Source organism: Mus caroli, chromosome 17 (genome assembly GCF_900094665.2).
Source record: "Mus caroli chromosome 17, CAROLI_EIJ_v1.1, whole genome shotgun sequence".
Taxonomy (NCBI): domain Eukaryota; kingdom Metazoa; phylum Chordata; class Mammalia; order Rodentia; family Muridae; genus Mus; species Mus caroli.
Window position 1 is genome coordinate 25,184,580 of NC_034586.1, and position 27,577 is coordinate 25,212,156.

Below are 27,577 nucleotides of genomic sequence, written 5' to 3' on the forward strand. Positions count from 1 at the left end.
GGCAGAGGCAGGCGGATTTCTGAGTTTGAGGCCAGCCTGGTCTACAGAGTGAGTTCCAGGACAGCCAGGACTATACAGAGAAACCCTGTCTCAAAAAACCAAAACAAAACCAAACCAACCGAATAACCAAAAACCCCTAAGTATCTCTAGAAAGAGGTCTAGGAGAGTGGCCAGGGTATATCTGAGGCTTGAGGCTGAGGGAAGACTCAAATAAGCCTGGTGACTTCTCTATTTGGCGGAGAGGGTAGACACTGTTGTCATCTGCCTCTAACCCCCAGCAGTTTTGGCCTACCACTATAGGATCCCGCGGGGACAGACAATGTTACGCAGCCCAGGGCTAACCTGCTAGGTTTGCCCTCATTTAGGTAGTGTGGAGCAAGACTGAGAGAATTGGCTGTGGCTCCCACTTCTGCGAGACGCTCCAGGGAGTGGAAGAAGCTAACATCCATTTGCTGGTGTGCAACTATGAACCCCCGTAAGTGCTGAGCGGCCAGAGGCGTAGGGGAGGATGGAACTGGGCACAGCTCAAGGAAGCTGTGGGCTGCCCTGTCCCTTCTGGCAGCTGTGATGGCCCCAGAAGGAGTCTAATTTGGTTAGCTTGAGAAGGGGAGGGAGAAAGCCCGTGATCCCCGGGAAGCAACTCGCGGGGGACAGCATCCCCGTGGGCTCCTGTGAACGGACCTGCTGTGCATCTGGGGAAGGTGAGGATCGGTAGGAAGGCCCGGGCCTTTCCTGCAGCAATGTCTTCTCATTTAGGGGGAACGTGAAGGGCCGTAAGCCCTACCAGGAGGGGACTCCTTGCTCCCAGTGCCCTCTTGGTTACAGCTGTGAGAACTCTCTCTGTGGTGAGTGGCAGGCGAGAGCTGAGATGGGGTAGGGTCCCCCCCACCCCACCCCGGGCCTGGGTGACTTAGCATCTCAGGACTCTCGCCCTGAGAAGCAGGAGAAGGGCCTACGGGATGTGATGGCGGACACCCTCTGTGACTTTCTGCCTTCCTTGCACAGCCGCCTTGGCGACTCGTTAACTCCAAGTGACAGATTCCATCCTTAAGTCCCTACAGAGAGTTGGGATCCAGAGGCGCTGGAGTGCCGTGCGAAGGGGCGTGGCCGGGCGGGAAGGTTCTGGTGGTGGGCGAATGGGCGGGGCCTGCTAGGCAATCCTCTAAGCGGAGTTTGGGCAGGGCGGTGGGTGGAGGAGTTAGTCGGGTCAATGACAAGAAGTTACAATACCAGAGGGACACACCCGCTGCAGAGGAGTATGGTTCGCGCATCCGGGTGGGATATCGTGCGGCCGGGTGGAGTCCGCTAATGCTTGGCCTTGCCAAACAGAGCCCATGAGAAACCCGGAAAAGGCGCAGGATTCGCCTCCAAGGGTGACCGAGGTCCCTTCCACCCGCGCAACTGAAGCCCCAAGCTCCAGGGAAACCGGTACTCCATCCCTAGCAACCTCTGAGATTCTACATTTCTCCTCGGTAACAAAGGTCTCGGACTCCCTGGCAACCGAGTCCTCACCTGCAGTAGAAACAAAGGCACCATCCACCTTAGCAACCGAAGGTCCCTCCTCCATGGCAACAGAGGCTCAGGCTTTTCTAACTGAGGTCCCCTCGGTTTCTGCAACGCACATGCAGCCCTCAGTGGATGAAGGGCCAGTTAACTTCCTCACATCAACACATATCCCTGTCCCCAAATCTATGGACGAAGAAGCCAGCAAGTCGAGCGCAACCTCTGTGAGCCCAAAGAAATCGCTGTACCCCAAGATGTCCCTGGCAGAGTCAGGAGAGTCCGTACCCCAAATCCAGGAGGAGGCTGAACCCAAGGACAAGTTGTCTGAGCCCGAGGCCATATTGCCCGAGGCAGAGGCCGCACCGACTGAGGCAGAGGTCGCGTTGCGGGAGCCAGAGGCTGAGTCTCCCAAGGCCGAGTCGCCAGAGGCAGAGGCAGAGTCGCCTCTTTCCAGTGAGGCTTTGGTCCCAGTTCTTCCAGCCCAGGAGCGCGGTGGGCAGAAGGCCTCACTGGAACACTCTGGCCACCCTGCCTCCCCATCCCTGCCCACCTTTCCTAGTGCTTCGGGTAATGCCACAGGTGGGCGCACCCTGGCCCTACAATCATCCTGGACAGGTAAGGCCCAAAGTCCAAATTTTTCTTCCTGGCTCCAGAATGCTGGGACCCTGTGCTGGAACCTGGAACCAGTGGTTGGGGCATGGTAAAGCATGCGCCTCTGGAAGATGCTTCCTCCCTGGCTGCGCCTGCACCTTGCATGGAGTGAGTGAAGAGTCTGAGCTGTTTTCAAGCTGAAGTACAGCCCCCTTCCTTTCTGCAGGTGCTGAGAACCCCGAAAAGGCCGGCTGGGATTTGAAGAATTCTGCTCACGTGTGGGGCCCTTTTCTGGGACTGCTGTTGCCTTCCCTGCTGCTGTTGGCTGGCATGGTCTGAGCGGGACACCTAAAGGCCTGGTGAGGAGACTGGCCTCATATCCATTCTGGAATCTTTTTCCAAGCCAGAGCTTCTGGAGCAGGTCATGCTCCCCCGGCTACCCGTGCCCTCCCCTCTCCTCTCTGCCACGCAGTGCCAGCCCAAAACACTAAACGAGCCTCCCCCCTTCCTTCACGAGGGTGGTGATGGGGCCCTACCTGTTGTTCTAAGCTGTGTTCTACTGGCCACATGTGCCTAGTTTCTTAAGGACAGAGGATCTTAGCCTCTTCAGGAACTTGGCTCTTCTAGTCCCCTGAGCGCTTTCTTTCTTTTTTTTTCTTTTCTTTTCTTTTTTGGTTTTTTTTTGAGTCAGGGTTTCTCTGTGTAGCCCTGGCTGTCCTGGAACTCACTTTGTAGACCAGGCTGGCCTCGAACTCAGAAATCCGCCTGCCTCTGCCTCCCGAGTGCTGGGAGCACGTGCGCCACCACGCCCGGCTTCCCTGAGCTCTTTCTTGAGCCATCTGAGTGAGGCAAGGAATATCTGAAGTGCCTGCTGCCTTCCCAGGGAGAAGAGGTCAGCTGACCAACTGCTGTGTCCTGTCCTGTCGCTCAAACAAGATACCACCGTCTGGCTAAAGGCCCTCTGGAAGGGGAAGGCTGTGTGGTCCAGCCCATCAGTAACTGCATACCAGGGCCCTTCCTTGCCTCTTACAGTGGAGTTCTACAGAGGACATGATTCTGAGGATATTTGTCTACTTCCCGGGGGGATTGAAGGGGAGGGGTAGGGGAGGGACTGTCTGCCTGCAGGCTCTAGGGCTTCCCATCTCTGAGTGCCCATGTAGCTTGGACAGCAGACCCTGAGGGCAGGTGAAGAACAAGCCCCAATGAAGTGGGGTTCTGTGGGTGGGGAGACAGGGAATGGAGGCAGCCTTGACTCCTGAATAAAGCCTGTCTGAGAGCCTGTCTCAGTGCTTTGCATGAGGTGGGGTGGGTGTTGTGAGAAAGCTGGTCTGCCCACCCATGCAACTCTTCCGTCTTCTCTCTTCCTCTTTCCCCACTACCCCCCCCCCCCCCCGCTCTCTGAGCCATCCCTATCCTCCTGGTAACTTCCACTCCACCCAAGCCAAGCCACAGGTTGCCTTGCAGGAAGAAGAGCAGAAGGAAGGACCAGGAGTTATCAGTGGGGTTTACCCCTGTGGCTTTGGGGATTGAGACATTTTCCACAAGGGGGCTGATGCTCAGGCCTGTCCTGGTCACAAGTTTCAACTTGGCAAGGTTTGGGCAACTTAAGTGCTTTGAAGGAGCCCTGAGACAGAGCCCTGAGGCCCAGAAACCTCTCTGGGGATCAGAATGGAGTGGTCCAGAAGTTCTGTGTGGTCAGGAACACAAGGGACAGGAAGTAAGAGGGGCTAGGAAGGAGTCTTGGCCAGGCTAGCACAGCATGGCTACTTCTCTCAATAAAGACTCAGAAGTCACCCATTGATCTATGCACCTGGGGCCAGTGTGACAGCTCATGGGTAAAGGCACGCAGCCCTCCATCCTCCATTCATGTGCAACAGTGCATAAGTACCGTGTCCCCAGCATCTTTATTTGAGTGTATTTGTTGTTGTTATTGTTGTTTGGTTTTTTTTGTTTGTTTAATTTGTTTTGTTTTTGAGATCAGGTCTCTGTGTAGCTCTGGCTGTCCTGGAACGCTATCTGTAGACCAGGCTGGCCTCGAACTCAGAGATCCACCACACCTGGCTGGAAAACACCTGAAGCCTACAACTCCAAGTTCTGAAGATGTATTTACTTAGTGTCTGTGTAGAGTGGGGGGTGCATGCAGAGGTCGGAGGGCAAGTCTGCAGGGATAGCTCTCCCCCCCCCCCATGCACTTTGTCAGGCTTGGTGGTTACTGAGCCAACTGGCCGACCCCAGCTTGACATTGTTTAGTATACTCATTGGGGGACTGTGGAACTCTGCTAGTACCAAGAGGGGACTTTTTCATTACCTTACCATAGAAGCACCTTACCCACTGTTGCCTGCTTTACCCACCCCCTTCAGCCTAAAACAACTGCTGACCTGTTTTCCATCTGTATGCACCTTTCCTATTCCTTCCCTTTTGGGGGGTTGGGGGGACTCATGCCCATGCTCTCGTGGAGACTGGAGAACCTCCCCTCCCCTCACCATATGGCTCAGGCTCGGTAACAAACACCTTCGCCCGCTGAGCCATTTCATGGGCCTGCACTTGCTGGTCTTTGACTTTCATGTAAGTCCTCCACAAATATGTTTTGTGATTACCTAACATATCCTCAAGGTCCACCCATCCTGTAACATGAATGTTCTCTTTACTGCTTGTATGCGCTGTGCTCATGCATGTGTGCACATGTGCAGGCCAGAGGCCAGTCTCTGGTTATTACCTTGGTTTTTTGTGAGATGGGTTCTCTCACGGATGCTGAGGCTTAGTTTGCCTAGGATGGTTATCCAATGAGCTTCAGGGATCTGTCTCCTCACCCCGCCCACTGCTGCTCCTAATGCTGGGGTTACAGGCCTGCATCACTGCACCCAGCTTTGGTGTGGGTGCTAGCTCAAACTCAGGTCCTTGTGCTTGTGGGACAAGTGTTTCTCTCTCTCTCTAGTCCCCACCGTTGAAATTGTTTTGTTCCTTGTCTGGGTGAAAGATTTTATTGTGAAAGCATGTTGTCTTTTCTCAAAGGCCTTTTCTGTTCCGATTGAGATGGTCATGTGGTCAGAGGACATGACATTAACTGATTTTCAGATGCTAAAGCTTCTGCATTCCCCAGAAGGTCTGTTCTCTTGAGCTAGTGTGTTGGGCCTGGGCAGTCAGGGATGGGGGGCCTCTGGGCCAAGCAGACCCAGCCTATACTGATTTCCTTGTGGCTCTTCCTGTCTCTTGCCCAGCAAGGGCATCTGCTGGCCGTCTGCAGTTCTGCCCTGTGAATGTGCCTGCCAAAGATCAGATTAGTCACCCATTTATGCACCTGGGGCCAGTGTGATGGATCAGGGAGGAGTCATGCTCTAACAGATGGGCAGGGAGGGGACCTGCCAACACAGCTGAACAGGAGAGAGAGAGAGAGAGAGAGAGAGAGAGAGAGAGAGAGAGAGAGAGAGAGAGAGACACTGGTATCCTAAGCAGAAGCCTCTGAGCATTGTGGCGACTGGCAGTGATAAGGAGGGACAGTTGAAGGAGGACAGCTTAGGCTACAGCTGTCTCCTTATCAGAAAGCCTCAAAAGGCCTGTCATAGGCCTTTCCAACTTTCTGAAGAATAAGGTTACCCATGAGGGAAGTCTGGCTCCCTCAAGGACACCTCCTCCCCTCCAGTCATCCCTCCCTGCTGGTAGCTCAGCTCAGGCCTGGTCAAGCCCAAACTTCTTAACAGATAAGAGGATAATACCTGGGAACAGTAGGGCCTCATGCTGAGCAGTCACACCAATCAAAGCCTTCCACTTTAGGCCAGGCAGCCTCCTACAGACCTCAGGGAAGACATGGCTCAGCGGCAGAGGCACCTCTTTAGGGACAGCTAAGCTCTGTTCAGTTGTGTAATACAAGTGTTCCCTAGATCTGGGGGTCACTGGAAGGAACAGAACAAAGTCAGGATTTGAGGGAGCACAGGGAGAAAGTTGCCCCAGCAGCATGGTCAGTGCAGTGGGGGTGCACTGCACTAGGCTGACATCCTCTGGACATTGGTCTAGATGATTGATGTGAGCCAGCCTGACATGCATACGATGTGGGCAACTTCCCAGATTGCAGCTTTCTGGGGGTGAGGCTCTCCAGCATAAATGAACTAAAACAGGAGAAAATGAACTAAACAGGAGGGCACAGGGTCCACCAAGACTCAATGCTGGGCATGAAGGAGGCACAGGGTAAAACTGTGCGCACACACACACACACACACACACACACACACACACATCCCTGTCAGTAGAACGCTGGGAAGCAGACTGCCAAAGCCTCCTGCGGACTGAAAAACAACTAAGCTGCAACTCTTACACGCCAGGCCCCCTGCAGAGAGGAGCAACACTAGGGAGGTAACGAGGGAGGTGCCAAGGACCAGCCTTGGCTTGGAGAGGGGATCTGAGAGAAGGGGCATCTGGGACACGCGGCTCCAAGACAAATCGTGGGTCCAAGCTGCTCCCTGATTTGCTTTCTCTGGGGATCTCTAGATACTACTCGCTCTGCGTTCTGCTCAAGACAGTTCTCCAACGCTTCTCTCCTGCTGTTCTAAAAGCTTTCTCTGGATAGCTCATGTCTTGTAGACCACAGCCCAGTCCTTTGTTGTATGTATTGATAAGTCATTTACCCCAGATGTCCTTCTGATTATCCTATGAATCAGCATCCTATGACCCCAGCCTCTGGATTCTTAGGAGAAAGCAAGCATACATTTTCTTTTTGCAGAATAATGTTTCATTGCAAGAGAATTCAGAGTCTGTCTGCCTCTGTTAAGCACAGAGGAGAAGCTAGCTGTGTGGGATCCTATCCTGAAATTACCATTTCTACCACCCCTGGGCCTGGACTTGCTATCTCCCAGGCTGACCTTGAACTTAGGAATCTGCCTGCCTTTGTTTCTTTCTGACAAGCTGGTTTATTAATGCAGCTGCCTTTATTCCTTTAGATTCATAAAGCCCCACATAATTCATATTGCATCCTTATATTCTTTTAACCAGTTTTTTGTTGTTTTGTTTTGTTTTGTTTGAGACAGGGTTTCTCTGTGTAGCCCTGGCTGTCCTGGAACTCACTTTGTAGACCAGGCTGGCCTCGAACTCAGAAATCTGCCTGCCTCTGCCTCCCTAGTGCTGGAATTAAAGGGGTGAGCCACCACGTCTGGCCCAGATCTTTTTTTTTTTTTTTTTTTTTTTAAAGATTTATTTATTCTTTTATGTAGCAACAATATATTGTTGCTGTCTTTGGACACACCAGAAGAAGGCATCAGATCCCATTGCAGACAGTTGTGAGCCACCATGTGGTTGCTGGGAATTGAACTCAGGGCTTCTGGAAGAGCAGTCAGTGCTCTTAACCACTGAGCCGTCTCTCCAGCCTGCATCCTTATTTTTTACATAGCTGAGAAACTACATATTCTCAAACTCCTGTTTTTCGAGGAGGCCCACGTCCAATGGTCCTGTCCCAAGGGCAGGGACCATGTCATTCTGTCCCCACCAAGACCTAGCAACTATGTCTGTCAGGTCGCACATTATGGCGGTCAGAAGATGACTGGCCACTTCACTTCCTTCCCTGTGTCTGTCTGCTGTACCTAGAGGCTCTGAAGGCCTGGGAACATCTTCAGAAGGTGTTAGGTGCCACTTGGCAGCTTTGGTGGGACTCTGACACAGCTGCCACCTCTATGGCAGAAGGCCCAAGTGCCAGCTGCTGCTCTGTGAAGAGGCACTTAGGCTCAACACCAAGGACAAAGGACTCAACCATGTCACCCCCCTTGTCCCAGGCTGGCCACCCACAGACCTAAGATACCAGCACAGGGTCTGGCAAAACTCACGTAAATAAATAAGAGGCTCCCACAGAAGTCCAAATCACCACCAATACATTTATTCAAGGAGATGGGTCTATCTTACCACGAGGGAAGGACTAGATGTCGGCCTATGTAACCTGTGCATATTCGCGCACAGCACAGGTGACTGAACCCTCACACCTGGTGTCACCAGCACAGACAAGCAGATGAGGGGGTAGTCTGAGGAGAACATGATTTCCTATTCAGGAGAAGGCACCACCCTTGTATAAGAAAATTAGTGTTGGGAACATAGCGCCAGCCTCCCATGGCCCAGGTGTGATGGCGCCCAATTTACAAAGCGGGGGGGGGGGGTGCTTCTGGCTGACTGGCAGGATGAGCTAGGCTAGAGGTGCAGGGAAGCCTTGCCACTGAGTGACCTTTGCCTCTGCAGCCTGCCTCTGCCTGAGTACAAGATGGACTCCAGTACCTCTGGGCAGGAAGGGGATGCCACCCCAACACTGCTCCCCCAGGCTTCCCCAGGTCCCAGGTGACCCACCTCCACTAGCCCACATCTGGACAGACACATGGCAAATATGGACATGAAGCCAGGCTGGGCTGGAGTCACCCTCAGGCATCTGAGATGATGGGTCCTCACCAGGGGTAGGCTAAGACCCCATAAATGTTTGGTCGGGCGGCTTAGGTTACTCCAGGGCAAAGCATGACCCCGATGACACCCGGCGGAAAAGCAGGCTGGAGCCGCGGAAGAGCTGGCCCTGGCAGGGAAGAGCAGTGTCAGGGGTGCTGGAAGGAGCCCTGCCTTTTACTGTGTCTGTGGTGAGGGTACTCCTATAGATTCTGAGATTCAACTTAGGTGGCTGGGGCTTCCGTGGCAAGCACTTTTACCCACTGAGCCACCCCGCTAGCCCCCAGTAAACCCATTCACAGCCTAAAGACCAATCAGGACCCCTGGTTACTCCTCATTTGACCACTGGCAAAGCAAGACCAGGAAAAGGCAAAGGCCCCTAGCCCTGAGCCTGGTCCCTGACCACTCCTCCACTCCCACCCCCACCCCAGGAAGAGCTACAGCCAACAGGAGGCTTCAGGATAGAGCCCCAGAAGCCATGGCTGCTCTAGAAGGCTCACACCAGACCCAGACGAATCGTAAAGATCCCCCAGGGCTGGAAGGGTCCAATGGAGGAGTTTGGCTGAGCACATCCCAGGTACCCTTGGTACTGGAGGAGTGAGTTCTTGGGCTCTGCCACCTACTGCCTCCAAAGGCAGTCCGACCTTTATTTAATTTCACTCAGTTGCCCAGGGCCCAAGTTTTGGCCTCCTCTGACTTTCTCCCCTCAGCCAGAGCCAGAGCTACTTAGGACCTACTTAGTACCCTGCAGCTTTTACCATTTACCCTCTCCTGAGACAGTTCCTCCAGGCTGCTGTTTCTCCTCCTTCTCCTCCTCCTCCTTCCTAGCACCCAGCGCCAAGAGCCCCCAGCCCAGCACGCTCACCTGCACACTCAGGTACTTCCAGCAGTGGATCCAGGACTTGAACACCGGGGAATACGGAGGGAGTCCAGCCCGCAGCCTGTGGAGAACACGGGGCTCAGACATGTCATCAGTGAGGACCAGAGAATGTAGAGGAGCTGCACCCATGCCCACCCCCACACCACGCTAACCCCACAGGGAATTATGTGTAGGTGGGGGGCTGAAAGGGCTCATCAGGATGTCCCAGCAGCCTTGGTAGGGGCCTGGTGGAAGGGTACACACATACCCACAGTTGTTCACTGCCATGAGATCTCCAACGAGCAGGAAGGGGTAGGTCAGCATGCTCACTGCAATCTGAAAAGCACATGGGCTTCAGTGCTGGCAATGAGGACACGCTGGCTGCCAACACCATACCATGAGACCTGGCTCCAGCCCACTGTGGCCCTTGATGGTCGTAGGCAGAACTTACCCCCATCACAAACTTGGTGTAGCTCCGGATGGCCAGGGCCTGGCTAAACTGTAGGATAGAAAGGAAGCAGGGTTTACCTCAGGGGTGTCGGGGGTAGACTGCAGTTCTGTGGTACCCTTACCTTGTCTCACTTCACCCTCCACAACCCCCTTTCCAGGACAGCTCCTCCTGTGCCCTCCCCGTTAGGCTACCAGGCTGAAGGGACTTGTAGGATTCAAGAGGAGCAGGCTCATTTACCACCTTGTGTGGTACCCCATAGGATCCAGAGCTCTAGGTGTGGCCCACATCTGCTTGATAGCTAGCTACCCTAGCTTGGCACAGTTACAACTGGTGAGGGATTCCCAGTGAAAGGACAAGCTTCCACCCAGCGTCCTTGACAGAGCCTGGTCCCACCCAGCATCCTAGGACAGAGCCTGGTTCCACCCAGCATCCCAGGACAGAGCCTGGTTCCACCCAGCATCCCAGGACAGAGCCTGGTTTCACCCAGCATCCCAGGACAGAACCTGGTCCCACCCAGCGTCCCAGGACAGAGCCTGGTTCCACCAGCATCCCAGGACAGAGCCTGGTCCCAACCCAGCATCCCAGGACAGAGCCTGGTCCCACCAGCATCCCAGTCAGAGCCTGGTCTGGGCATGAAGCATGTGGTCCCTCTGGGCTATCGCCAACCCCAATCTCACCAAGCCTCCGATGCCTACCCCTAAAGCTTGACTTTCCCCAGAAAACCACTCTCACTAAGAAAGGCGATGCCTGGCCTTCTTTGTCTTCTCAAGTGCTTATCTACTACAGGATGCCCCAGAGCCCCTACAGAAGATGTGGCTGCTGGCCTTGCGAGTCTGGCAGCCTCTTTTAGCCTGAAAGCCCAGAGAGAATGTGCCTTTCATGCCAGAGCTGCTTGCCCACAAAGGTGTGTGAGCAGACTGGGCAGGCTGTGCTCTCTGACCCAGAAAGCCAGTCAAGGGCCTTACTGTGGGACACAGCAAACTGTCCCACAGCGCCTGCCTGCCCACCCGCAGGCCCCTAAGATCGGTGCGCATGTGTCAATGTCACTGCATTTCCACAAACCCACTTTTATTTGTAGGCACCAAAAGGGCACCAAACCCACTTTTATTGGTAGCCGCCTACCCAGGTTACAGGGCCACCAGTCTCCTCACATCTCCTCCCTCAGCGTTGCCAGCCTGAGCCAATAGACATCCCATGACCATGAACGGCTCCTCCCCTATCCCTCCAGGCCTGGCCACTCCTGATGTCAGGATGCCTGTCTTCTAGGAACCCTAACCCATTGAAGGTCCATGATCCTCATCTTGATTGAGCAGAACCCATCAATCTGTCAGGTGCCCAGGCCTTCTGACCCATGCAGGTGAGGTTTACAGACTTCAGCAGTCAAAGGAAGCTGAACAAGATGGCACCATCCTGGCCCAGGGTGCCATCTAGCAGAGCTGACAGGAGAGGAAGCAGGTTGCTTTGCTTTTGAGAAGAGTCTCCATATGTAGCCTGGACTGCACAATCCTCCTGCCTCCGTCTCCCAAGTACTGGATTACGGCTGGCCACAGTGGGGTTCTTTTGTTTGTTTTTTTTGAGACAGGGTTTCTCTGTGTAGCACTGGAACTCACTCTGTAGACCAGGCTGGCCCTGAACTCAGAGAGATCCACCTGCCTCTGCCTCCCAAGTGCTGGGACTAAAGGCACCACCTCTACCCGGATCTCAGTGGGTTTTAAAAACACAAACTAGGAAGGTTAAAGGTCTGTGGGTATTAGCTACGCTCATTCACTGAGAAGTTTCGGGTCCACTTGTAATAGGGTCCCCTCTCACCCTCAGGTCGAGAAAAATCCCAAAGTCCCAGCCTATCCCAGACCCTGGGCACCAGCACACAGAAAGAAAGGCGAGCCCTTGCTCCAACCAACCTGGGAACCTGGATTCTGGTCGTTTCCCAGCCCCCCTGGGGTGTCACTCACGCTGTCGTCCACCAAGTAGGCATTGATGAAGTGGGCCAGCAGGTTACAGCCCCACAAGAAAACCACATCGCCCAGGAGGTGAGGGATTAAGCCACTAAAAAATAAGGTGAGCAGAGATGAGCAGGGAGGAGACCCGGAAGTGGGCAGCTTACACCTGTAGCGCCCACCTTACACCTGCAGCACCCAAGGCCCCAGCCTTGTGGCAGAGCCTGCAAGGAGTATCACAGCCACCCTGCCGTCTTCCACACAGAGGTCTCAGGTGTCACAAACTAGTTAGTGGTGTCACAAGGTGTTTTCAGTATGCAGAAGCCCTAGTGTCATGGTGTGAAAGCAGCCACACCAGGCAAATACAGATCACAAAGGAGCGCCTGTCGGGTGGCCGCTCCTCTTGGCGGCTGCTCTAGAACAGTTCTCGGTGAGCAGCTTAATGTCTCAGTTCTCCACTGTGGAATGTTCCACCTACAACGTGCCATGCAAGCGCTTGCAACACACCACTCAAGTGCTTGCAAGGACTGCTACCCTGCACAGTGACAGCCTTGAGGGCAAACGGCTCTCTAAGTCAGGATCAGAAGGTTCCCGGTGACAGTGGCCAGAGAGATGGTTCAGCCGTTCTGAGCACTTGCTTTTGCAAAGGCCCTGGCTCGGCTCTAGTCCAGAGGCTTCCCTTTGCCTCTGTGGCTCCTGGTATACGTGGTATGCGTAAACTCGCACAGCTACACACATAAAAGCAACAAACACATACATCTTCCTTTCCTTAACCTTATAAACGAGAGTCCGAGAAAGTGTCAGGTGGCACGCCGGGGTTCAGAGGACGGTCACCAAAGGCTCTGGGCAGTGCATGTCCTTCCCTGGTGGGCGCTTTCTGAGCCTGTAAACTATGCATCCATACTCCAAAGTAAGCATGCGCTGGCTGTGACCCTGCCACACAGCTGCCCAGTGCTGGGCGGTGCATCAGGTCTGACGTCCCAAGCACCTGAATCCATGTTCTTACGCATGGCTGTGTGCAGAGATGGGTTTCTCAACCTTGGCTCTGTGGCCATTTGGAGCTGAGCAACACCTAACTGTTCTCTGTGCCAGCTCTGGAAATCTACAAGATACCCTGGACATCACCAAAGGACGGCAGGGGACAGAATCACCTCCATTGAGAGAGACAATTCTATTCCAAGCCATTTCCTGACTAAAAATACATCATAGAGACATCTGACAAGCCAGGGGAATCACAGCTCAAAAAGATTAGCGTGAGGGCTGGTGAGATGGCTCAGTGAGTAAGAGCACTGACTGCTCTTCCAAAGGTCCTGAGTTCAAATCCCAGCAACCACATGGTGGCTCACAACCACCTGTAATGAGATCTGACGCTCTCTTCTGGTGAGTCCAAAGTCAGCTACAATGTACTTAACATATAATAATAAATTGTTGGGCCGGAGTGAGCAGGGACTGAGCAAGTGGGATTGACTAGAGCAAGCAGAGGTCCTAAAAATTCAATTCTCAACAACTACATGAAGGCTACAACCATCTGTACAGCTACAGTGTACTCATATACATAAATAAATAGATAAGTAAATCTTTTAAAAAAGAGAGAGAGATTAGCGTGGAGCCCACCCCAGTATGCTGTGCACATGATCAGTATAGGCCACTGCCTGGACCTTCAAATGATAGAAACAAAAGCCCCACTTGTCAGCCTGGCTTCTCAGTCATCCAAAGCTCATTCTTTCTGGATATTCTTTATGATCTGAGCTTTCTTTGTGGGGAAGCTGGGCTCAAGGTCAAGGTCTACGGCCCCTGGAAGATCATGTGCCCAGAGACACAGGTCTCTGAGCCCCTACTAATGGCTGACCTATGGAAACACAGACCCAACGAGGCTGATTTTCTAGCTTGGCAAGGGAAGACAGAAACATGGGTTTCTGTGCAAATCATCCAGTAATTGCTACAACAGAGCCCACTGGCTGGAGGCAGCGGGTGCACTGCCAGCACCCAATTCTTAGTCCAAGTCCCAGCTTGACAGTCACCTTTGGCAACAGCATCAAGGACTAACAGTGCTCCGGCTTCTTAAGACTAGCTCTGTGTCCCTGGCAACCCCAGGGCCCAGATGCGGCCTGGCAGGGGCTGGCTACCTCATCTCCTCAGCATGCGATAGTGTGTGTGTGCGTGTGTATGTGTGTGTGTGTGTGCGCGTGTGTGCGTGTGTGCAGTGCTGGGTATAAAGCCCAGGCCCTCACTGTGCTGCACACACATCACACATCCCACCTCTGAGCTCTTGCCCGGGCTCACTTTCATTGAAGCTGAAAGGCCTCGGTAGTTCTGGTCCCCAACATGCCGCAAAGTGCAAAAACACAGCTGCTGCAACCTGCTCACCCTGGGGTGTACTCGTGTGGTTAGTGGAGGGCAGCAGCTGTGACCCAAGGGACTGAGAACACACCTGTTAGTGGAGCCAAGCATGGCTGTTACAGCGAATAAACTCACGTACACGAAGAATCCCAGCAGCCCCTCCTCCTTGAAGATCTTCCCAATAGAACTCAGCACGCCACTAGGGAGGCAAGATGGAGAAGGTCACCCAGCAGAGGCCACCACTCAACCTTACTCAGATCAGCTGGTGCTAACCGGGAGGGGAGTCTGTTACCAAGAAGACCCCATGGGGAGAAAAAAAGCTTTTGGGGTAGGGTGAGTTCACACCACTGGTCGTCCTGATCTAGGACCTCAGATTCCCACGCCTGCATCTCATGCAAGCTCCGTGCAGCGGACCTGAGGCCAGGAAGGGGAGGACAGAAGGAAGCACCTGCACAGGGCAGCAGAGGACCTTGGATTAACCCAGGAAAAACCCCTCCAGCCCTCTCACCCAGCAAACTGGGGTCTGGAGCCCTGCAGGGCAGCCTGCTGGAGATGAAGTGGGCAGGCTGTGGCTTCCTGTCCCATCTCCCCCATCCCCCCCCCACCGTGACCTGTGACTGGAAACAGTAGCTGGCCCCCAGAGTTATTGTACCACCCAGGTGGAAGCACCAGGCACAGAAGCCAGGCTAGCTAGAGCTGGTCCCGGGCTCCAACCCCCACCACACCCTGTGTTCTTCTCACGACAGCAGCCTGACCCACTGGGGTTTCAGCCAAGCTGTCCCCTCCGGTCATTTACCAGCCTCCTATTTCAGTCTGGGGAATCAAGCAACTGTGCAGAAAACAACCAAAGCCAGGAAATAGCAGAGGAAAAGGCTGTGTGCTTGGGCCACGGGCCTCCCGGATGCACTGAGCGCTGGGCACGTGAGGGGCAGGCATCCTCTCAGTACAGGATGAGAGGAACAGGTTTTGGAAGACAGAGAACCCTAGATGTCCGGGAGGCGACTCCAGCAGCACAGGAGGGCATCGAGGCTCCGCACCTGCCTCTGCAAGGAGCCAAGGCTCCTTTGGAGACTCAAATGAGGAAGGGGCAAAAGGCAGCAGTGGTGCTATCCCTAGCAAGAGGAGGGACAGAGACACCAAGGTGTCACCTACCTGTACTTGGCCTCCCGTCCCACAAACTGCACCATGCATCGCATCGAGATCACTGAGGGGAGAGAAAGCTCTGGGTGACCTGGAGGGCCGATGGCTCAGCACCCTACCTCTGTGGTGTCCAGGCCACCACAGCCACAGCATCACCTCTGACTGGCAAGGGCTTGAGCTCGGCTCCTGTCGCCCCCTGCCTCTTCCCTGCCATACATAATCCGCGGCTTATGGTGGGGCCAGCCTACACCCATCCATCTGTACTTTAGTGGGCTCAGCTGCCATGTTCTTACCGTGTAAGGGATGGGCCAGCATGCGCGATACACACTGCATCATCATCTCATACGATGTCTGCAAGAGAGGGGCGTGGGGATGCCATCAGGCCCGGGACCCGTGGGGAGCTACAGGCCTATATAGGGAAGACCAGATTCACTCCTCAGGCCTCAGTCTGTCAAGGATGCTGCCCACCCCCACCCTAATCCCTCCCTGAGGTATGCTGCCATCCTGGTCCAGAGCAGCTTAGGGGACACGTTGTAGGGAGGGAAGTCTCTCGCAGTATCCGGCTAAGACTCCTTCCACCCAGGCAAGTCTAAGGACCCGGCCAACTGGAGATGAGAGCTCTCCTCTCCAACCTTTGACACCCACCTCCTTCACAACTTTCTTGAGTGAGGTCTTCATGTCGTCCTTGTTGGAAACCTGCTCCATCTCATCTGGAGGGAAAACCTGACCACAAACACGCCGTGAGACTCAGACACATACACACCAGGGACACTAGGCATTGCGCCCACTGTCTGGGCTCTCATAACCACCAGGCTTGGGACACTGAGTGGGAAAGCCAGAGTCACAGCTGCCACAGCTGTGGGAGGGAGGGAGGCCTGTGGTGCAGGAGGTCTTTCAAGTACAAACCGGGAGGGGGAGGGCGGCGGATGTCCTGGGGTTTGCACAGGAAATGGTATCAGGGCAGGCAGGCTGTACCTGGTAGTGACCAGGGCCTGTGGACCCCAGGCAACTGCTCACCTTCTTCATGCTGCCGCGGGTCACAGTGGACAAGGCATTGGACATAAGGCGGGGGCTCAGGCCCCGGAAGAGCCCTATCTTCCCATCCACCTGCACAATGTACTTGGCTGTAAGGAGGCAAAGAGGGTGGGGGCGCGTCACACCCAGCCCGGGACACCCACTGCCAGACCACACACCCAGACCAGTGGTTTCCCAATCATTGGCTGGATGCAGCCTAAGGGGGTGTGTATCCAGGGCCTGACAAGGGCCAACTCCGATCCCAAGTGTCATCTGACCTGTCTCTTTTGGTAAAAATCGTTCTAGCGTTCTTCTGACAAATAAGCTCACTGGACTTCTTGCTTGCTTGCTTTTCCTTAGCTTTGAAAGCTCCTTGGCAAACTCAACTGTCATTTCTCAACTCAGCAGCTGGAATGCTGTAATCCAAAACCAATTTCAGCTGCTTATAAAGTGTTTTTCTAGGGGTGGGGGTGGGGCGTCCACAGGCAGGGAGGGGGGGAAGAAATGGGATGGGAGGGCAGACCTGGAAGGTCTCCCAGGCAAGCTGCAGTCGGGGACACCCCAGTCCCTGTTACTGTGCTGTGCTACATCTACGATGTCCCTGGCAGCTGCTGGTTCCTGTTAGTAATGAACAAGGCAGAAACAGGGACAAACAGAAACAGAGTGGCACCGGGGGAGACCTGGAGGGTCAGGTGACAATGGGGACTTGCTGTCCCATGGCTGTATTTCACACGTGTGACATCTTGCACTCCCTGATTTACATTTAATCCAAGTTCAAGAAGGTGATGTTTCTCCAAACCCTGGAAGCCAGCACAGGGCTCCCTCGCTGTGATCTGCTTCCAGACCTGTGACGTCAGCTCTCTAGCACCGCACACAGGAAGTGACGGGCACAGGCACGAGTGCCCTTGTCTCCTCTGCAACAGATCTACCTACCAGCGTGACTCCACATCACACTCAGCGAGGATTTCCAGGGACAGGGCAGTGCACCTGTTACCTGGACCACAGCTTCCTGAGGAGGGGGTGGGGCAGGGAAGAAAAGACTGGGGAAGGCCATGAGGGGCCTGAGGACTGGGGAAGGCTGCCCTACTGTAGTCTGAGGGGCCCGGCTCAGACGGAGCCTACAGAACCAGCTCCAGGATTTTGCATTTCTATGAGCTGTCAAGTAAAACAGAGACAGGACTATTCCAGGCCCTTTCAGGAGCTGATCTTGCCCCACCGCCTATCTGTAGAGTCTGCAACTCCCCCCTAACTCCCAAGGATTCCAGCCTTCCACCACAGAATGTCCACAGCTGTGGGGCTCTCTGCCACAGTGCGGGGGAGGAGGACACACTGGCCAGACAATTCTAGACAGCGAGTCAGCCAGGCACTTCCTGACTGAGGAGCCACCAGTGTCCAGAGGCGCCCAGCAGACATCTGCTCTTAACATCTGATGTGAAACATTTCTAAAACCTGGGTCAGGGCATCGCAGAAGCTGGCTTGTTCTTGCAGGAGGCCCTCAGATGACGTCAGGATGGTCCCATGTGGACAGGCATGACCTCAGACATGAGTTCTTGCTAACGGTGCCACTGCAGGCAGATCTGAGAAAGCCAGGTTGCCACAGGCTTGTGCTCATTATCTTTGTGTACAATGGAGGGTGGGGTGGTCTACTTATATGGTTTCCTTCTTCCCTTATACCAATCATAAAATAAACACAAACACACTTCCCCACAAAATGGCCCATTCTGCCTGGTCCTAGAGTACACTCAGAACTGAAGGCAAAATTGGAAAAGAACCTGACCTGTGGTTCTGCCAATATTGAGTGTGGAGAGCGGAGAAGGTGGCTCAGAGGTCAAGCACCATGAGGTTATGCAGCAGGGAGACTTGCAGAGAATATTTGGGACTGCAGCACTCCCAGGCTCCCACCTGACCTCTACTGCCTTGGGCACTCTCAAGTCCCCTCCTTAGAGCTGGCACTGGCTCCTGGGGCCAGACTGCACAGCAGGATGCCAGGTACAAGTGGGCCTGTGGCACTCACCATAGGTGAAGAAGCTCGGCAGGTAGAGGACCTTCCTCCCCAGCACATTGGTCCCAAGGGTGGGGGGCATCGGCTCATGACCCACCTTCAGAATCAACAGAGACAAAAGGAAGGGTCACTGGAAGGCAGCCCGCAGCTTCCTGGCTCCAACTCCTACGTGGCTGGCTCCATCTCCCGGGGACTATCAGTTGGTGTCCCTTTATCAGTGTCTAGCCCTTGGTCCCACCTTGGCCCCATTCTAATTCATAAACCCTCCACAACCTCAATGTTAGACAGTATCAACGCACAAACTCCCATCTTTTATTATTCAAGAGCCTTTTACTATATTAAACATGTTTGCCTCTTATTATTGTATGCATGATGGGAAGCGGGAGAACAGGATGCAGTGCATGATGGGAAGAGAAAGACTAGGACACAGTGCATGATGGGTAGACGGAGAATAAGGTGCAGTCCGAGTATAGTCAGGGGACAACTCTGTCCAGTTGATTCTCTCCTCCCACCCTTCAGGATGTTTGTACATCTTGCATCCCTGTGTGTTTGTACATGGGTGCACGCCCCCATGGAGTGTGTATGGAGTCCAGAGGACAACTTGCACGAGTTGGTGTTCTCCTTCCACCATGTAGGTCTTTTGGATTCAATTCAGGTTCTCAAGTGTCTCTGGCAGCAGGCGTCTTTACTGACTGAGTCATCTCGCTAGCCCAGAAACACACTTTTTTGTTTTTGTTTTTGGAGACAGGGTTTCTCTGTGTAGTCCTGGCTGTCCTGGAACTCACTCTGTAGACCAAGCTGGCCTCACACTCAGAAATCCACCTGCCTCTGTCTCCCAAGTGCTAGGATTATTAATTTTTTTGAACACTAATTTTTGAGCACACGTGTATTGTGGCATGCACGTGGAGATCGGAGGACAATTTGCAGGAACTGGTTCTCATTCTGCCCTGTAGGTTCTGGGGATTTTACTCAGGAAACCCGTCACATCTGACGACACGTGTCTTTACCTGCTGAGGCAATTCGCTGGCCCAAAGCACCCATTTTTATGTGTTTTACTCTCTGTTCTCCTGAGAATAAATCTGCTAATTTTAATCTTCAAGACAAAACATTATTTCAACTTAAGTCCCAATATACTGACAAACAGTGGCTTGGGGTCTCAGTCCCGGGCTTCAGACAGCTCTGCACTGCCACCTACCCCCAAATTCCTCTAAGCTTACTGTGAATATCTCCCAAACCTGTCCCTGCCAGTCTCAGGCTTAGCAAGTGTGGCCTTAAACCCACCTGTATGGCTGTGCTCTAATCTCAATCGCTCTGTAGTGCTGGGACAAGATGGCCCTCATTTCCGCACAACCACTACAACCTTCGCTGTAAAGCAGTGCATTAGAACGGAGGAACTGCCAAACCCAGACAGCGAGAGGGCTGGGTCACCATAGCCATATGAGTCCCCTGTGGAGGAGCCAGGGTGCTAAGTTTGTCAATCAATGAGAAGCTCTGCTGCCAGCAGCGAGGTGAGGGGTACAGACCAGAGTGTAACGGGATGAGGACAACCTCCCTTGGGCCCTCAGGACAGACCTGAGCAGCAGCAAAGGACAGGCCCACAGGTTAGGAAGCCAGGCTGTGCCGGCAGAGCTGGGTTGTGTGCTATGCTGGCTGCTGCTCTCCCTTCACTTTCTTTAGGAAGGTGTTTCATCAAAGTTCACATTACTCCAGTGGACCTGACTCTGAAATACACTGAAGGTGGCTGATTGTAAATGTCTTAATTTTTTTTTTTTTTTTGGTTTTCTGAGACAAGGTTTCTCTGTGTAGCCCTGGCTGTTCTGGAACTCACTCTGTAGACCAGGCTGGCCTCCAACTTAATTCTTATTTATTATTATTATTGTGTCTGATGTGAGGTCGGAGGTCAACTCTGGAGTCCGGTTTCCTCTGGCCACCTTTGCTGTAAGTTCCAGGCATGGGACTCACATACTTTGGCTAGAGCAACAAGTAGCCAGTGTGCTGCTAACCCATCTCACAGCCCCTGACTGTAAATTTAAAAAACCCTTTATTGTGAGGTCTTTTTGAAAAAAAAAAAAATGACGCTCACAATGGCTTATCCAGAAAAGAGTTAGGTGACCCAGGCAAACAGCTTTCCTTTCCAGAGTTCTTCTTCTAGGTCAGAAGTGGCCTTCCGCGTCTTCAAGTGGCGGGTGGTCCTTCCTTTGTGCTGGAACTTCAAGCCCCAAGCTCTTGCTATGATGCTGCCCACCTGTCTTATCAGCACAACTCCAACCTGATCCTAAAACCCGTCCCCTCAACTGCACATCCTCACGGCTCCTAAATCCGTTGAGTTTATCGTCTTATGTCCACCGGGTTATCAAAGGTACAATGTGAGCCGAGGTCACGTTCTACTTGATTTCTCCTCACGGCATGCTCATCTAGATCTGTTTCTAACTGTCCCAACCACAGCCAACACCGTGATCCCATACCTAACACCAGCAGAGCCAGTTTGCCACCTTCAATACCACCCCGCCTGCCTCCACCCCCACCCACGAGTCTTGATCTGAGGCTCAACATCTAGCCTGCACACCTGTTCCCTGCAAAACACAATCTGTTATTATTGTTGCTTTTTCGTTCAGTGTTACTGATTACTAAGCTACAGCCATTAAGCTCCCTGAAGTTGTCACCCCCAACAGAGCTCTCGGTCTTACACCCCCCTGCCATCTAGTTCCCATCACCCTTTGGGCTCCCCTTCACTCTCTAGGTCCCTCTCCAAAGACCTTTCACATCATTCTTTTCAAACCCCCACACTAATGCCACCATGCTCCCAATGATAAGTCACTTCTCCTGTGCCCTCCCACACTACACCCAGAGCCCCCCCCCCCTGCCTGCCATCCTAAGGTCCAGCATTTGATTCTTACCCCATCAGCCCCAGTACCTCCAACTGCTCAACTCAGATACTGGCAAAGCCCAGAGTCCCTCCTAAGCTGAGGCTTGCTGTGGCTGCAACACTATGTTGTAAACACACAGTCACATGACAGTAGGTCAGTGCTGGTCTCCAAATACCCCTTTCAGCTGTCTCCAAATCTCAGGCACAATTTGATGCCCAATGGCCCTGATAGTATCTTCTCATTCCTTATATTTCTAGTTAAACTCCAAATTCTAGAATGCCCATTCCTCAGACCTCAGGGCTTCAGCAACTCCCATTCTTTGTTTGTTTTTCTCGAGACAGGGTTTCTCTGTGTAGCCCTGGCTATCCTGGAACTCACTCTGTAGACCAGGCTGGCCTCGAACTCAGAAATCCGACTGCTTCTGCCTCCCAAATGCTAAGATTAAAGTCCTGCGCCACCACTGCCCAGCAGCGACTCCCATTCTTAAGGCCTTCTCATTCCAAATGTATTTCTAATTCTCTCAGCTCTATGACAAGGACAGTACAATGATCTCCACACTCACTTGCCTTAAATCAAACCTCAAATCTTAGCTGGGTCTCCATCTCAATCCTCACCACCCATCCCCCCCTCCTTTGGAAAATGCTAGGCTTCGTCTTTGATTATCAGTCTGAGCCTGAACCACGCCAATCAAAACTCTCCCCACCTCCATCACACACCCACCCAATTCTGCCAAATGCACAACACCTCCTTCCATCCAGATCCCTCCTCCCCCTTTACCCTTTCCTCATCCTCTCTTGGAGTGAATTGCTGCCAACAAGCAAAAAAGCGTTTAGGTGCCCAAGCATCCTTGAATCCAGACATCCCTACCTTTGCTCCAGCTTTGACAACCCTTACCTATTGTGCCTATCCCCATTTTCTGCCCATTCCCAACCCACGCAGACACAATTACTTCAATTCCTTCCTTCCTCCACTAAATGCGTCATCCCGTTCTCCCCTTCCCCCTAAAAGCCGCCTCCTGGCTCCCCCTTTCCAGACACCGCTCCACTCCCCCCTCCACCAATGCGGAGGCCCCTCCTCCCACCAAATCTGTCGTCGCCATCAAATCTACAGGCCCCTTCTCAAGTAAACCGATAGCTCTTCCCTGCTGCATTCTTTCCCTCTGAAATTTTTGGCCCTGCTGCCCACTCCTTTGTCCCTCAAAGCTTTCATCCATCTCTATAAATCCAGAGCCCCGCTGTCCTCTGCCCCAAATGTACTCACCTTCTAAACACGTCGCTTTTGTACCCAGCCAGCCCTCATCTACCCATTCACCAAAACTTCTCGGCCCTCCCCCAATCCTGTGGCTTCTTTCCGCACCCCAAATCCATTACCCTTCCGAATCTCAAGCCCACTGCCTCCGACTACTTATCTCCCACATCTCATCGCCTTTGCCTGCACCCCCAAATCCCTTCCTACCCCACGTCTGTCACTCACGTCCCTTCGCTCCCTCCCAGCACCTCCAAATCGCTTCCTTTCCCACGTCAATCACTCAGATTCCCTCAGCCCCCTCCCCGCACCCCCACACCGCACATCTCATCCACATCCTCCCGCCGCGCCCCCCGCCCCACCTGGATCAGCAGCTTCACGTAGAGCAGCGGGTGACTGAGAGCCGTCACGCCCGCGCCCAGCGCCACGAACAGCGCCTCGGTGGTCGGGGCGTTGTCCCCGGAGCCCGGGGCGCCCGGGCCGCCGTCCATCCTGCGCGCCGACGGCTGAGCCGCGGGCCGAGGATGGCGAGGGTGCGCGCGGTGCGCGGGTGGCGGGTCCCGAGCGCGGGCCTCGACTCCCGCCGGCGCGCCGCCCCGAGCTCCTGCACCAGCTCCGGCTCCCGCCATCCCCGCGGCGCCGCCGGGAGCCCAAGGCGCCACTTCCGGGTCCGAAGCCCCCATGGCGCCAGGCGTGGAGGTCACTCCCCGTCACGTGGTGCTGACCACGCCCCCAGAACGTCAAGGGGCGGGTCCGGGCAGCACCACTCACGCCGCAGGGCGAGGGGGCGTGGCGGGCGGGCGAGCGTTGTCCCTTGGTGCTCTCGGCCCCGCCTCCTCCGGCCCGGGGCGGGTTCTTTGCAGCTCTGTGCCCGCCCCTTTGCGGACCAGGCCAGTCACTGCAATCTTGCCTATGAGTCACAGTCTGTGTGCGCTGCCTCTGCACCCCTCCAGCACGATCCCGGGACTTGTGTAGAAACCCCTCAATAGTTGAGTAACTCACAGCTGCTGAGGACTGGGAGCACTCCTTGCCTGTGCACTTATGAAGGCCCGGTGCTGGATGCGTTTAGTTACTAAATAACTAGGCCTGGGATAGCTCTAGTCTAGTGCCTGGAGCATAGTGCTACGCATGCTTTGAGAGCAATTCTTAGGGCCACCTTCCAGGAAGGTGCTTACTCCAGCCGGTGATTTGTTTCCACCTCTGAACAAGCACAGCAGCTCTCAGCTGGCCTTGAACTGCCCAATAATAGAGTCTTCTGGTAATGGACCTCAGAGTCAGCAGGGACCCTTTGGTCCCTAGCAAGAGACCTTGTCCTCCTGCTAGTTTGCGAGGAAGGTCTTTGGAATGGCCAGATATTTGAATCCCTCCCCGATTGCCCATGGTGTAGGTTTTACCTCACGTTCCTGACACTTGCCCACACAAGTACTTTCCATCTGTGGGCTTTTCCTCCGTATTGTCCCCAGTGCCTTGTTTTTCCGATCTGTATTTGACTGTCCCCCATTGGACCGTGTTTTTGTATGGACCATTCTGAATGTGGCTCCCTGTACCGTACTATTGTGTACTGTACTGTGTCGTATCATATTGTGTTGTCTGGCATTAATATCTATCTTCTATCACGGCAAATATAGGGATGCATATAAAGTATATCTTCAGGGAAACCATCCCTAAGGGAATGAATGAAGCAAACAAAGTAACAATCCAGTGCAGTGGCGCACACCTCTAAAGTAAGCCCAATACTCAGGAGGCAGAGGCATCAGGATAGGAGTTCAAGGCCAGACTGAGCTGTGCACTATGCTACATCAATTTCCTTGGCTGCAATTGATAGCTGGCTGTTAGCAATCACAATTCTTTCATTCACATCTTAGTTACTAATATTAGCTCAAGATACAGATCACACTGTGATTATAAGTGTGTGTGTGTGTGTGTGTGTGTGTGTGAGAGAGAGACAGAATGACTTTAAAGGGTTACAAAGGCCACAAATCTCAACAATTTGAGAGTCCTTACTGGAGGCAGAGGCAGAGAAAGCCACTTCTGAGGTTAGCTATTAACCAGTCCATCTGGAGAACGGCTCAGGAAGGGCAGAGCTGCTGAGGGCTTGCAGGACTGGGTACAGGTGGGTGAGCAGATGGACAGACAGATGGATGGTAATTCAAACCAGTCACATCAAACACTGGGAACCCAGCTAAACTGAGGCCCCTGGGATTGCCAGGACTTCTCATTCCTCTGTCCCTTGATATATACACTGAGTGGTCAAAGATAGGCCTGATATCCAGAGTTAGGTGTCTTCCTTTCTATGAGGTTCAGGTGAGAGAGTATTGTACCCTTCCCTGGTATGATGGTTTGTATATTCTTGGACCAGGGAGTAGCACCAGGAGTTGTGGCCTTGTTGGAATAGGTGTGACCTGGTTGGAGTAGGTGTGTCACTGTGGATGTGGGCTTAATACTCTCACCCTAGGTCAGTCTTCCACTAGAAGCCTCTGGATGAAGACATAGAACTTTCAGCTCTGCCTGTGCCATGCCTGCCTGGATACTGTCATGCTCCTGCCTTGATGATAATGGACTGAACCTCTGAACCTGTAAGCCTGCCCCAATTAAATGTTGTTCTTTTTATAAGACTTGCCTTGGACATGGTGTCTGTTCACAGCAGTAAAACCCTAACTAATATACCTGGTCTGGCATGTCACATTCTGAGACCTGGTTTATTTTGTTTTATGGGCAAGAGTGTTTTGTTTGCATTTCATTTATACTTATGTGCACCACATGTGTGCCTGGTACCCTAGGAGGCCAATGGTTGTGAACTGAGAACTGAACCCAATTCCTCTGCAAGAGCGACCAGAGTGCTTAATGGCTGAGCCATCTTGTTGGGAGCTATTAAGACAACACAATTGTCCTGATCTCTGAATTGGGTCTCTCCCCCCAACCCCCAAGAAGAAAAGGGAGTCAAAAGCGGGCCACCGACGCACTGCTCTGAGAACAACCACAGATTGTTCCAGCCCTAAGTCAGTGCCGGATGTCCTGACCTCAAGATGTACCCTGATACCACCAAGTTCCTGCTTCCCCATGTAGTCGCCAAAAGAAAAATTTCCGCTGCCCCATCCCTCCTGCTGAGAAGTACTTCCTCTTTTTCTGCTGCCCCATCTGTCCTGCTGAGAAGTACTTCCTCTTTTGCTTGTGCATTTCCAATGCCCCATTCCTCCTGCTGAGAAGTACTTCCTCCTTTGCTTGTGCATTTCTGCTGCCCCATTCCTCCTGCTGAGAAGTACTTCCCCTTTTGCTTGTGCATTTAAGCCTTGAGCCTTGCTAATACAGTGACACCTTGATGCTAATCAGACTGGTCTCCATGTCATTCCTCGCACTTGGTGTCTGTCTCTCCCTCCCTCACATTTGGTTCTTAGGAGAAGGTCCCCTCGAGACCCTCGAATAACTGGACCTGCTGGATAGGTCACCATCTCTTTGGCCCTTACTATGACTTTAGGGCACCCATGTGCCTGTAGGTTTCCTCATTCTGCTCTGACACGTTTCCGTTTCAGTCAGTTAGTCTTTACATTTAGGAATAAACTATTGTCTTTGCCATGTGGGTAGTGGCAGAGGTAGTTTCAGGACAGCCAGGGAAACCCTGTCTTGAAAAACAAACAAATGTCCCTGAGTCTTGGGCTCCTTTAGGGGAGAAAAAGGAGAAAATCTAGCATCTGCTCTTGATAACCATGGCTCATTGCAGTAGAAAACCTGCCCTGTCCTGTGCACGGCCCCACCCGCCCAGAAGTCCATCCTTACAGCCTGCTTCCTGAGGCTAGTGCCTCTCCTGTGTGGTTTCAGTTGGCATCAGCGATTGCTAATCATCATTGAGACTTCCTGCCTCTGAGAACTAGAAAGGGCAAGGTCTGATCCGTTTTCCTTTCCTTTCTTTCTTTTAAAAAATTTTGGTTTTGTTTTTAGCAGTACTGGGGATGACGACGGAACCTTGGCTGGATCTTGGATCTCCACCTGTAGACCAGGCTGGCCTTGAAGTCACAGACATCCACCAGCCCCTGCCTCCTGATGGGATCAAAGCATTTCTAATAGGCTGCACACATCCTACGCAATTAGTCTACCCCATGAGCCACACACTCCAAGCTGGGGTGGGTGAATATATGTATATGTGGGTGAGCTGAATCCCATTCTGCTATGCACACTCCAGTGAAGTCTTCTTGGCAGGCCAAGAGGCCTGGAAGCACTCATGAGGCAGGGAGTTTCAAGGAAACTCAACCTCCTGGAACCAGGCATTCTCATAACCCGTATACTCATACCCTATCCCCGCGTTAGTCTGGTGTATGGATCCACGTGCTCTCTTTTAGTATTATTTTATTGTAAGTGCCTTTAAAGATTGAATTCTGACATAGCTAAGCCTTCATCAGTGTTCCAACTCCTAGAAAATCCTTGAAGCCGACAAACTTGGAATTCAGTAGGAATCCTGTGAGAAGGTTATCTATTCAGTAACATTCAAATTTACTTCTAGTAGAGATGGTGAAACTAATTAGGCATTACAAAGAACAGAGCTGGCATAGCTCAGGGCTGGTCTGCAGAGTGTTTACTTGGGACAATAGCCAGTCTTACCCAGACAAGGGAATTCACAATGTCCTAGCGAATAGGTGGGTTTACCATGAAAGAGTGAGGGAATCCCCCTGAGACAGGGTTCTTCACTAGGCCCAAAGGAACAGCTTAATCAGGCCTTTACTAAGAATCCCTGGTGGTGGGCTTAACAATAGACCTGGCTCCCTTCTTAGTGGTAATCAGCTGCGGCCTGGTCCCCGCCTTCTTTTGATGTATACTTTCCTTGGCAGATGTATCTTGCCTGGTTTCTCATCGCTCTTCTGTATAAAAAGTTTGATGCTCCATTTGAAAAATTACACTCAGATTCTACACAATCTCTCGTGTCGCTTCTATCTTTTTGCCGACTCCTTGTCCACCTGCAACTAGAGACCCATTCTACGAAGACAGGGGCCAAAAAGGGTCCACAGCACCACTCCTACAAGTTCCCCAGTGGAAACTAGCTATTCTGGGGTACCTGTGCTCAGTCTGGGTGCTCAGTGGGATTTGAGACATCAAGAGTCACTACTTGGCCATGACATTGTCTGGACACCCCCGATGCTGATTTTTAGGGTTAACAAAGGATGAAAGGAAATAATCCACATTTGAGGAACAGGTTGAAACCTCAGGTTCAGCATGACCAAAAAAAAAAAAAAAAA

The 27,577-nt window shown here is 52.9% G+C and overlaps 2 protein-coding genes across 5 annotated transcripts in view; one reads left to right on the forward strand and one right to left on the reverse strand.

Annotated features, from left to right (window-relative positions):
- Pi16 (peptidase inhibitor 16) overlaps positions 1–3,892 on the forward strand; it is a 10,248-nt gene extending 6,356 nt beyond the window's left edge. Inside the window, exons 3-7 of one of the 3 annotated variants that reach the window (XM_021149760.1) lie at positions 366–475; positions 757–845; positions 1,330–2,118; positions 2,321–2,453; positions 2,978–3,892. In XM_021149760.1, the coding sequence (XP_021005419.1) occupies positions 366–475; positions 757–845; positions 1,330–2,118; positions 2,321–2,433 (1,101 nt within the window). In that variant the 3' untranslated portion in view covers positions 2,434–2,453; positions 2,978–3,892. The remainder of the gene's footprint in view (positions 1–365; positions 476–756; positions 846–1,329; positions 2,119–2,320; positions 2,454–2,977) is intronic. The other 2 variants (XM_021149761.2, XM_029470953.1) reach the window with 2 other exon arrangements.
- A 4,038-nt stretch (positions 3,893–7,930) lies between these two features.
- Mtch1 (mitochondrial carrier 1) lies at positions 7,931–23,182 on the reverse strand. Of its 2 annotated transcripts, none has more exons than XM_021185768.1 (12): positions 22,715–23,182; positions 18,253–18,337; positions 16,242–16,348; positions 15,870–15,947; positions 15,518–15,575; positions 15,237–15,288; positions 14,224–14,283; positions 11,760–11,853; positions 9,808–9,855; positions 9,625–9,692; positions 9,363–9,438; positions 7,931–8,627 (listed from the first exon to the last, which is right to left on the reverse strand). In XM_021185768.1, the coding sequence occupies exons 1-12, from the start codon at positions 23,033–23,035 to the stop codon at positions 8,556–8,558; spliced, it is 1,119 nt and encodes a 372-aa protein (XP_021041427.1). In that variant the 5' UTR covers positions 23,036–23,182; the 3' UTR covers positions 7,931–8,555. The 2 variants fall into 2 exon arrangements, with proteins under 2 accessions (XP_021041427.1, XP_021041426.1); XM_021185767.2 differs by having other exon boundaries at positions 11,709–11,853.
- Positions 23,183–27,577: the final 4,395 nt, after the last annotated feature.

Bases quoted from the DNA above. Each gene is read 5' to 3' on its own strand.
- Mtch1 (XM_021185767.2), bottom strand. From the start codon at position 23,035: ATGGGGGCTTCGGACCCGGAAGTGGCGCCTTGGGCTCCCGGCGGCGCC. The intron at 16,349-18,252 runs GTGAGTGCCACA...GCCTCCTTACAG, and splicing joins GCCGAGCTTCTTCACCTATG to CCAAGTACATTGTGCAGGTG. The intron at 9,693-9,807 runs GTAAGTTCTGCC...TGTGCTTTTCAG, and splicing joins ACACCAAGTTTGTGATGGGG to ATTGCAGTGAGCATGCTGAC.